The sequence below is a fragment of the Xenopus laevis genome, chromosome 4L (assembly GCF_017654675.1).
Source record: "Xenopus laevis strain J_2021 chromosome 4L, Xenopus_laevis_v10.1, whole genome shotgun sequence".
Taxonomy (NCBI): Eukaryota; Metazoa; Chordata; class Amphibia; order Anura; family Pipidae; genus Xenopus; species Xenopus laevis.
In genome coordinates, this window is record NC_054377.1 from 144,872,451 (window position 1) to 144,884,212 (window position 11,762).

At 43.8% G+C, this 11,762-nt stretch overlaps 1 protein-coding gene across 1 annotated transcript in view; it reads left to right on the forward strand.

Moving 5' to 3' along the window:
* Positions 1-10,307, forward strand: part of lrig1.L (leucine-rich repeats and immunoglobulin like domains 1 L homeolog) — a 92,531-nt gene extending 82,224 nt beyond the window's left edge. The window contains exons 13-19 of the mRNA XM_041590902.1: positions 504-824; positions 1,600-1,881; positions 3,118-3,555; positions 5,015-5,062; positions 5,897-6,034; positions 7,247-7,522; positions 7,920-10,307. Coding sequence (XP_041446836.1) covers positions 504-824; positions 1,600-1,881; positions 3,118-3,555; positions 5,015-5,062; positions 5,897-6,034; positions 7,247-7,522; positions 7,920-8,119 — 1,703 coding nt within the window. The 3' untranslated portion in view covers positions 8,120-10,307. The remainder of the gene's footprint in view (positions 1-503; positions 825-1,599; positions 1,882-3,117; positions 3,556-5,014; positions 5,063-5,896; positions 6,035-7,246; positions 7,523-7,919) is intronic.
* Positions 10,308-11,762: the final 1,455 nt, after the last annotated feature.

The window sequence follows — 11,762 nt, forward strand, 5'->3', positions numbered from 1 at the left end:
GAGGTAGGGCACTAATATTGGGGACCAGGCCGTCGGGGTTCCAGCTCATCCCATCAGTTGGCTTGAGGTCTGGATTCTGTGGAGGCCACTCAAGTTTTAGAGCAGTGTTCCCCAACCAGTAGCTTGTGAGCAACATGTTGCTCTCCAACCCATTGGATGTTGCTCCCAGTGGCCCCAAAGCAGGTGCTTATTTTTGAGTTCAAGGCTTGAAGGCCTGGAGGAGAAGTTTTGGTTGCATAAAAACCAGGTGTATTGCCAAACAGAACCTCAATGTAGGTTGACAATCCACATAGGGGCTACCATTTGGCACCCGAAGAACATGCTTCATGCTAGTGTTGCTCCCACTCCTTTTACTTCTGAATGTTGCTCACGGGTTCAAAAGGTTGGGGGTCCCTGTTCTAGAGCGTTAGAAACATGGTGATGGAGTTTTCACAGGAGATTTTGAGATAAATTAATTTGCAGTGGATGCAATTGACATTTGGTGTCTCTTTCTTCCCCATTAGATGATCTGCCCAAACCTCAGATCAGAGTTCAACCAGAGATCACAATGGCGGTGCTTGGGAAAGATATACGCTTCACGTGTTCGGCGGCAAGCAGCAGCCCGTCGCCCATTACGTTCGCATGGAAAAAGGACAATGAGGTCCTGCACAATGTGGAGGTAGAGAACTTCGCCAGCGGCACAGAGAGAGAAGGGGAGGTGACAGAATACACCACCATCCTGCACTTGAGGAACGTGACTTTTGCACAAGAAGGCCGGTATCAGTGCATCATCACCAACGACTTTGGACCTTCTTACTCCAACAAGGCCAGGCTGACTGTGAATGGTGAGTGAGCGCAGTCCAGTCTTCCATTGGGTGGGCTTGTGGGCCAATCATTTAGCTCAGTGCCGTGTTATTTCCTTAAAGGGATCCTGTCATCGGAAAACATGTTTTTTTCAAAACGCATCAGTTAATAGTGCTACTCCAGCAGAATTCAGCACTGAAATCCATTTCTCAAAAGAGCAAACAGATTTTTTTATATTCAATTTTGAAATCTGACATGGGGCTAGACATATTGTCAATTTCCCAGCTGCCCCTGGTCATGTGACTTGTGCCTGCACTTTAGGAGAGAAATGCTTTCTGGCAGGCTGCTGTGTTTCCTTCTCAATGTAACTGAATGTGTCTCAGTGGGACATGGGTTTTTACTATTGAGTGTTGTTCTTAGATCTACCAGGCAGCTGTTATCTTGTGTTAGGGAGCTGCTGTCTGGTTACCTTCCCATTGTTCTTTTGTTTACAGCTGGGGGGGGGAAAGGGAGGGGGTGATATCACTCCAACTTGCAGTACAGCAGTAAAGAGTGATTGAAGTTTATCAGAGCACAAGTCACATGACTTGGGGCAACTGGGAAATTGACAATATGTCTAGCCCCATGTCAGATTTCAAAATTGAATATAAAAAAATCTGTTTGCTCTTTTGAGAAATGGATTTCAGTGCAGAATTCTGCTGGAGCAGCACTATTAACTGATTCATTTTGAAAAAAAACTTTTTTTCCCATGACAGTATCCCTCTCTACCATCAACATAGTTTTGTAATTCTCTGTAATGTTTCTGTTCAACCTTAGTACTTCCATCATTTATCAAGACTCCGCGAGACAGCACCATCCGGGCCGGTACCAGAGCAAGACTGGAATGTGCAGCAGACGGCCACCCAACCCCTGAAATCGCCTGGCAAAAAGATGGCGGCACGGACTTCCCTGCAGCCAGAGAAAGGCGCATGCATGTCATTCCCGACGATGACGTCTTCTTTATCATGGACGTCAAGATCGAGGATATGGGAGTGTACAGCTGTACTGCCCAAAACTCCGCCGGTTCTGTCTCCGCCAACGCCACGTTAACTGTACTTGGTGAGTGCCCACAACAGCTATCATTTAAAGTACAGGTATGGGATCCGTTATCCGGAAACCTGTTATTCAGAAAGTTCCGAATTACGGAAAGGGCGCCTCCAATAGACTCCATTTTATCCTAGTAATCCAAATTTTTGAAAATGATTTCCTTTTTCTCTATAATAATAAAACAGTAGCTTGTACTTGATCCCAAATAAGATATAATTAATCCTTATTGGAAGCAAAACCAGCCTATTGGGTTTATTTAAAGGGGAACTCTGACTTCCAAACTAAAATTTGATAAAGAGGCCCGCATAACACAGAAACCCCTAATATACCCATCACAGTTACCTGTTTCTTCAAAAAGTATGAATAAATGTCATTTTCTATGCTGAAATCCAGCTGTTTAACAGTTCTTCTCTTTCTGCATCATTTGAAATCCCGGCAGGGAAGGAGGGACTGAACACTGTAATTGTAACAACTACTCCACGGCTTACAGACAGCATGCAGGAACTACATAACCCACAATGCATTGCACTTTCCTTATTGAAATCACGTGTGCAGGGAATTGTGGGGGTTGGAGGATGCAGGCTGAGGACAGATGGCTGTTGATACAAAGTAACAGTAGTCAGGCAGCTCAGCAAAGTAGTCAGACAGATCAGCAGGAGAGCAGGGGGCCAGGCTTAGGGAACTGTTCTAAACCATTAAAAATCATGAAAAGTCTGCATATTTTTTAATTGATGTATATTGCAAAGTTTCTTGAAATTATGTTTACTTTTCAAAAAGCTTAAGTTATGTTTTTGAGGAGTTCCCCTTTAATGTTTAAATGATTTTTCTAGTAGACCTAAGGTATGAAGATCATCACCAAAACATTTCTTTTAGAGAGACTCGACACATGTATGAGGTGTTCTGCCCCGAGCCTTCAGCATAAGGGAGCGGACATCACCGTATGAGTTTGTAGGGTAGGCACTCAAAGAGCAGTCTAAGGTATGAAGATCCAAATTATGGAATGATCCGTTACCCAGAAAGACTCAGGTCCCAAGCATTCTGGACAACAGGTCCCACACCTGTACTTATAAACAAGTCCCTCCCATTGACCTATCAATCCCTTTCAAGGTGTCACATGGTATAACTGAATCAGTGCCCAGTCTAGAGCTCAATGTAAATGCGGGACACGGGTCCCAGGGGAAACATGGGGTCGCAGGACGTGTGTAGGTATTGCCATTGTAACTAATCAATCCGTTCCTCCCCCTCCAGAGATGCCATTTTTGGTTCATCCTCTAGAAGACCGAGTTGTATCCACGGGCGCAACGTTAGCCTTACAATGCAAAGCCAGCGGCAGCCCTCCACCCCGAATAACATGGCTGAAAGGGGACGAACCTTTGATCATGACGGAGAGACACCATTATACGCCTGGGAACCAGCTGCTCATCATACGGCAAGTGATGTCGGAGGATGCTGGGAAATACACGTGTGAGATGTCCAACACGCTTGGAACGGAGCGAGCCTACAGCCACGTCAGCATCGCGTCCACGGCCGGCTGCCCAGGGGAGAAAGACAAAATGGAAGGGATGATGACTTTTGGCATCATCACAATTGCAGTCGTCTGCAGCATCGTCCTGACCTCCCTGGTGTGGGTGTGTATTATCTACCAAACGAGGAAGAAGAGCGAAGTCTACAGTGTGACCAACACAGGTAAGTGCCCTTCAGCCCTTGTATATTTCCCATTTGGCCAACCAATTTGGCTCGTCTGAGTGGATCATAATGGTGAGGCTCTGCAGGCCTGTAAGCGAGGAATATATTCATTAAACATGGCAGCCCTCATCTGATTCTCTTACCTGCCCAATATGTATCTGGCCAATCAGTCAGGCCGCTCTTTGGTTTGGCCCCATACATGTGCCATTTGGCTTTGGCTGAGGTTGGAACGGTCCCTTTCAGCCCAATAAGTTACAGGTAGTGATGGGCGAATTTGTCCCTTTTCGCTTAGCAAAATGCGCGAAACGACGGAAAAGTCCCGAAATGGGGTCCGAATAATGTTGACGTGAACAGTTTTGACACGAGTATGGTTGCCACCCGGCCAGTGTTTTACTGGCCTAGCCGGTAAAACACCTGCCAAGGCCGGGGCCGGTATACAAATTTACCGGCAATGTAGTTGATAATTTGTAATACACTTAAAAAAGGCCCTTGGCCCGCCCCCCAATTCGCTCAGAATTTACCTTTTTTTTCAGTCTTCTAGACATCAGCGCAATGTTGCTCCACCCCTTTTGCATCACGGACCGCCTCCTTTTGTGCGCGCCCCCCCCCACCAGCCGCTAATCTTTTTCAGAAAAGGTGGCAACCCTAGACGCGAGCAAATTTTCCGTTGCGTCCAAAAATTTTTGACGCCGAAAATTCGCCGTGAATTCGTGCCTGCCGAATTTATTCGCCCATCACTAGTTACAAGTAACTAAATGATTACAGGGAGGTACAGTACACACTCTCTTCCTCTGATTGGCTGGAACCAAATCTGCTGCTTCCCTATGGAGCTATGCGGGGGCATGTGATCTATTATCTGGAAACCCGTTATCCAGAAAGCTCCGAAGTATGGAGTCCCATAGACTCCATTATAATCAAATAATCCAAATTTATTAAAAATGATTTCCTTTTTCTCTGTAATAATAAAACAGTAGCTTGTACTTGATCCCAACTAAAATAGAATTATGGATGCACCAAATCCACTATTTTGGATTTGGCTGAACCCCCGAATTCTTTGCGAAAGATTCGGCCGAATACCGAACTGAATCCGAATTTGCATATGCAAATTAGGGGTGGGAAGCGGAAAACATTTTACTTCCTTGCTTTGTGACAAAAAGTCATGTGATTTCCCTCAATTAGGATTCCGATTTGGTTTGGCCCGGCAGAAGGATTTGGCCGAATCCTGCTGAAAAAGGCCTAATCCTGAATTCGGTGCATCCCTAGATATAATTAATCCTTATTGGAAGCAACACCAGCCTATTGGGTTTATTTAATGTTTACATGATTTTCTAGTAGACTTAAGGTATGAAGATCCAAATTACGAAAGATCCATTATCCAGGAAATCCCAGGTCCTGAGCATTCTGGATTACAGGTCCCATACATGTATATTAAGAAATATATATATGTTTTTTTTTCCAGATGAAACAATTGTACCCCCTGACGTCCCCAGTTACCTGTCGTCTCAAGGTAGGTTTTCTTAAGCCTTTAAAATCGCATTATGCAATTGGTCTTGTTTCTGGGAGTTTTGAGGTCATCGACACTGAGCTTGGGGTTGGTTTTAGGATTTACTTAATCCTGGGCATTTGCAGTGGGGCACCCCCTGGCGCAGGAGACTGGTACCCTAAATGGCACCATGATAGAGAGCAGGGGGGCTGGATGGGGCCCTACTTTAAGACTTTATTATGACCTTCAGTTGGTCTGTGCTCTCTGTAGACCATTATAATGTGGCCCTTCTATGAGATTATGAGTCCACATCATGAAAGCTACACTACTGGGGGTTTCATTTATATACAGTTTATGGTCACTTTTATATAGTGAATAAAGTACCCCCCTTGTAAAATATAAGGATATCATAAATTACAGAGGAGTTTCATGACCATATAGATACACAAGGCCAATCATGGAACTCCGAGGTTACTTCTAATATCCTCATATTTTGCAACAATGGGGACTTTATTTATTATAATACACAGGTTTCAGTGAGTCATGTGACAGAAATGACATCAGAACTCACCGTTTATAACTGATGACATCAGAACTCACCGTTTATAACTGATGACATCATAACTCACCGTTTATAAGGCTATATTTTGCAAGCTATTCATGGCTTTTGTGTATCATAAAGGAATGATATATTGTGCATGCCCTCTTATTGCTCTCTGAGTAAGGGAAAATAAATGGTGAAACATAAATAGGTTTATTTCCCCTTTAGCTGGTTATAAAGGTGCATGTTGTGGGCAGATGTCAATATCAAAGGGCCGTACAGGTACCGACCCGTAACCCTCGCTGTTCCCGTTCCAGGTCTTTGCTCCAGCGACGGCTCAGTGAATCCTGACGTTGAAGCCTGCAATGTGTTATACAGACAGCCAAGGCTCTGCACGTGCAACTCCGGGGAGACTTGTAAAACAGCAGATGGATTATTTGGCCCCGAAAACACAGGTATTGGCAGGCGAGCCTAATCCTATCTGTTGGATTTGAGGAGGGATCTGTCGCCCCCGCAGAAAAGCAAATTTGCTGATCTGTTTCTGTTGAAGCTGCTGTAGAGATTTGCCAGGGACTTCATTGCGCAAACCCCTGCCAGCCCCCCTGGATAGGCACTTTGGGGACACTACTGGCTCCCGGCACTGGGACTAAGGCCTCGTTTTACCACATTCCTCTTCCTTTTTCCTTCTCCGAGTCACCCCCACGATCCAATGTCTTTTCCAAGTAGTCCAGAGAGCAGTGTAGTGTTCTATCCAGCTGCTCGCCATATTAAAGGGGCAGTTGACCCTTAACTTAACTTTTAGTTGATGTACCCAGCGACAGTCTGACATCATGGTTTTTGACTTGTTTAGTTGTCAGCGGATATCTGGTTGCTATGGTCCAATTTACCCTAGCAACCAGACAGTGGCTTGAATGATAGACTAGAATATGAAGAGCAGGGGGACTAAACAGAAAGATGAGTATTTAAAAGTAACCAAACATTAAAATGCTAGCCTCACAGTCGTTTTTTTTTTGGCTGCTGTAAAGAGGCAAATATTGCAGAAACAATATAAAAAAAGATCAATTGAAATATTGCTAAGAATTGTCAATTATATAGCATATAGCAATCATATAGCATAAAGTGAGCAACCCCTTAAAGGAGAAGGAAAGCTACTGAAACAGTTTATTGCCAATAGATTAGCCACAATAGTACAAGCTATAATACCATATTTATTCTACAGAATGCTTTACCATACCTGAGTAACAGCTCTAGAAGCTCTCTCTCTTTGTTTAGATAGCAGCTGCCATATTAGCTTGGTGTGACATCACTTCCTGCCTGAGTCTCTCCCTGCTCACTCATAGCTCTGGGCTCCGATTACAGCAGGGAGGGGGAAAAGGGAGGGGGAGAGGAGCAAACTGAGCATGCTCAAGCCCAAGCCCTGGAGGTTTAAGCTGAAAACAGGAAGTCTGATACAGAAGCCCATGAGTACACAATAGAAGGAAAGAAATGTGCTGTTTCTTTTTTGACAGGGGACTCAGATTGAGGGTTTACTGGTGTATTTATATAGACCTTTCTGGTAAAGCTTACTTAGTTTTAACCTTTCCTTCTCCTTTAAAAAGTCTGATCATTTAAAATGAATGGGGTTCAAGCTGCACAATATTAATCGGCCATGTTTCCTCTCGCGGCAGGCTTCAGATTTCAGGTCGTGTGCACAGACTGCTTGGATGGCGGCGCCGTGTACAACGGAAAGACTGACTACTGTCCGCAGCCGGTACAATCCGTAGATTACTCGTATCAGAAGCCGGCAGGCAGCCATGACAGATTCATGTGCAACGGGGACACGCCCACGGCGCCCAGTTATCATCACAACGTGGCTACGGACGAGGGCAGCAACATGGAACCCGGGGGCAGCGTATATCCCAGCAACCATGAAAGGATAGGTGCGGCCGAAGCACAGAGCAAAGGTAAGGGATTCATTTTTAGCGATGCACCGAATCCACTATTTGGGATGCGGCTGAATCCCTGAATCCTTTGTGAAAGATTTGGCCGAATACCGAACCGAATCCTAATTTGCATATGTTTCCTTGTTTTGTGATGATTGGTCATGTGATTTCCCTCCCTGCTACTAATTTACATATGCAAATTAGGATATGGTTCGGCCAGGCACAAGGATTCGGCTGAATCTGAATCCTGCTGAAAAAGTCTGAATCCTGGCTGAATCCCAAATCGAATCCTGAATTCGGTGCATCCCTATTAATTTTTAATGAATAAATAACTCTTAAAGGGGAAGTAAACCCTGTACTTGTCCAGATATTTACGAATATATTACATTCCTGGCTTTTCTTTAAACATTACTTCTAGACCCATCCCTGGAGCCATTAATCAGGTCGCCGGACAGTGAAGGCTTCCGACCAGTGCCCAGCTCTGACTGTTACCAACCCTACCCTTTACCCGATCCTCTGAGTGAAGACTCAGCCAAACAGACTCTTCTCCCCAATGGCCACGCCCCCGCGCTTATCAACGAGCACAGGTCGCCGACGGCATCGAGTTCTTCGAAGTGAAACAGTCGTGCAAAACGCAAGAAGACTTTATTCATTTGCACTGAAAAGGATCCGCCTACCTCATTTCCTTAACGGACTCGCAGGAGATTGAAACGAACCAATCAGAACGACCGAGGTGCGAACCCTACGGCTTGTGTGGGACGTGGCCCCTCCCCATCTGAGCATCACTGAGTTGTACATAAGTGAATTTAAAGCTTCTGTTGGAAGTGTAGCTGTGTAGTTGCACAATGCAAGGACTTGTACAAACGGGAAATGTATTTGATACATTGTAAATAAGAGTTTTGGTACAGAGATATATATAAATGTAAATATCTAAAAATATACTTCTATTTTACAGAGTCTATTTTAACCTTTAGTGCATGAATGAGTGACGTTTGGCCACTGTGGGACACTTGATATTGAGTCATTGTTGCCCCCCAGTAAAGAAACGGGTGCCTTATCCAATAACAGTTCGTTGGGGTTTGAGATTTCCCGGCTGTGCAGCTTGAAAGCCCAAAAGGAAGGGCCATAGTGGAGACTGCTGGTGGCTGGGCTTAATGACATTGTTTGTGGGTCAGAATAATGGACAAAAGAGTTGCCTGACAATAAGGGCATCATGATAAGCTTACACTCAGTTGGCTTCCTAATTGCTGGAGATACCTTCTACCAACCAAATAGTATTTTGGAACCTCATTCGCTTCCATAGGAAGTGCTCCTTGGTTGCTAATTCATAGTATCCCTAGAGACTTAGATCCTTGGCTGCTTAAAATAAGAACACCAGACGCTTCAATCCTTTCCTTGACTCAAGAGCTTTAGATGAACCGCAGAAAAGCAGGTGCTCTTCTGAGGTTCCTCTAAAGCTCTTGAGTCGAAGATGCAAAGTCTCCCTTCCTGTCTTGTGACTGTGCATGGTCATTTTGGTGGGGTGGCCAAGTTTATAACTTGTGTTTGAACATGTTTCTTAGGCTGGCCTTATACTCAGTTGGCTTCTTGACTGCCTAAGTCATTTTTCCTACCCACCAGAGACTTTGATCCTTGAGTCAAGGATGAAACGTTTTGCTTCCAGTCATGTGACCATGCACTGGTCATCTTGGTGTGGTGGCCAAGTTTATAACATGTTTAGGTGCTCTTCTGAGGTACCTCTAAAGCTCTTGAGTCAAAGATGCAAAGTCTCCTTTCCTGTCTTGGGACTGTGCATGGTCATTTTGATGGGGTGGCCAAGTTTATAACTTGTGTTTTAACATGCTTCTTAGGCTGCCCTTACAATCAGTTGGCTTATTAACTGCCTAAGTCATTCTTCCTACCCACCAGCGACTTTGATCCTTGAGTCAAGGATGAAAAGTCTTCCTTCTAGTCATGTGACCATGCACTGGTCATCTTGGTGGGGTGGCCAAGCTCATAACGTGTTTAACATATTTCTTAGGCTGGCCTTACAATCAGTTGGCTTATTGACTGCCTAAGTCATTCTTCCGACCCACCGAAGACTTTGATCCTTGAGTCAAGGATGAAAAGTCTCCCTTCCAGTCATGCGACCATGCACTGGTCATCATGGTGTGGTTGTCAAGGTTATAAGGCTGGCCTTATACTCAGTTGGCTTCTTGACTGCCTGAGTCACTCTTCCTACCCACCAGAGACTTTGATCCTTGACTCAAGAGCAACTGCAGTTCCTCTAAAGCTCTTGAGACAAGGATGCAAAACTAGAGTCTCCCTTCCATCCTTGTTACCATGACCACTGGCCTTTAAGTCACCTTGGTGGAGTAGCCATGTTTATAACATGTGATTTGATGTGTTTCTTGGGCTGGGACTTTATTATTGCTCTTCAAAAGCCACCTTAGAAAGAGTAGGGTGGAAGACCGTATCAGATTGGGTGAATATAGGACGGCTTAGTGTATATTAAGGAGCCGTGTCTGGTGTAAGAGAAACTGCCCCCTTGCAATGTAGCAGGTAAATCACAGGACTATGTTTATATGTGATGAAGTTGAGATGCCAAACATTTGGATAGTCCTTACTTTTTTTTTTTTTTTAATAAATAATGGGCCCCAGAAATCATGGAAGACCCAACTGCACAGAAATTGCCAGTTTGAACATGATGCTTGAGGTCTTGATAATGTGCTTCAACAGAAAGCCCATTTTACAGTAGAAAATACTTGGATCCCATAGGTGCAGCACCCAATGGATCATATATATATATATATAGGCTTGTATAGATCAACAACTGTGCAGCAGTTCAAGTCTCAAATTTTACCTACACAATAATGTACAAAGCTTTATAAATAAGTGTTAATAACGATTTACGAAGCACTTTTGTCACTTGCCTCGGAGCACTTCACACCAACAGCCGCTCTCTTGAGATTTGCCAATCATACCAAGCAAGTGGCACGTCTAGTAACTTACTGGAGCCAATAATTTGTTACCCGTCTCCCCCTTCAACCTGGTGAGTATCATTAGCCTTACGTGTCTGTACATTAGCCAACAGTCGCCCCCCTGGGACTTCCCATAGCAACCTCATCTCTTGTTGTTTCTCCACTACTCATTGGGCGAAATTCACTAAACAACAGATATTTAGAACTAAATAGATCCATATATTTTTTCCATTGTGTTTTCCAATGTGACTAGCCAATATGTTGTTTCCATTGACTTTCTACAGCAGGAAACTGCCATATTGGCGATAATCATGTTTAATAGAAGAAGAAGAGCATTGCATTATGGGAACGGCTGGATATGGTTTCACTTTCAAGTTTGGGGAATGTTGCTACTATCCTTAAGGTTTGTTTGACACCAAATAGGAAACAACATATTGGCTAGTCACATTCTTATTGCCCTTTTCATGTGCCAGTGTCTTTCATGAAATTGCCACGTGCAATATAAAATGCTAGTTTTGTACTATAACACCAATGTGGAAATATCTTAAATATGAAGAGGGGCAAGCCCAACCAATAGAATGTCATTGTTGTTTTTAAAGGCGTTGTTCATCTTTGAGTTAACTGTCAGTATGACGTAGAGAGTGATATTCTGAGATATTTTGCAATTGGTTTTCATTTTTTATTTTTTAAGGTTTTTGATTTATTTATCTTTTTATTCAGCAGCTCTCCAGTTTGCAATTTCAGCCATCTGGTTTCTAGGTTCCAAATTCCCCTAGCAACCATGCAAATGATTTGAATATGAGACTGGAATATAATTCGGGATGGACCTGAACAGCAATACAAGTAATAAAAAGCTTTAAAGGGGATTTTCTTTTTGGATGGGGTCAGTGACCCTTCATTTGAAAGCTGGAAAGAGTCAAAAGAAAAAGGCAAATAATTCAAAAGCCTTAAGAATTAAATAATGAATACCGATTGAAAGGTTTCTTAGAACCAGTAAACCCTCAAAGTAATGCTGCTCTGAGTCCTCTGTCAAAAGAAACACCACATTTCTTTCCTTCTATTGTGTACTCATGGGCTTCTGTATCAGACTTCCTGTTTTCAGCTTAAACCTCCAGGACAAGGGCTTGAGCATGCTCAGTTTGCTCCTGTCTCCCTGCTGTAATCTAAACCCAGAGCTATGAGTAATCAGGGAGAGACTCAGGCAGGAAGTGATGTCACACCAAGCTAATATGGCAGCTGCTATCCTAAACAAACAGCTTCTAGAGCTGTTACTCAGGTATGGTAAAGCATTCTGCAGAATA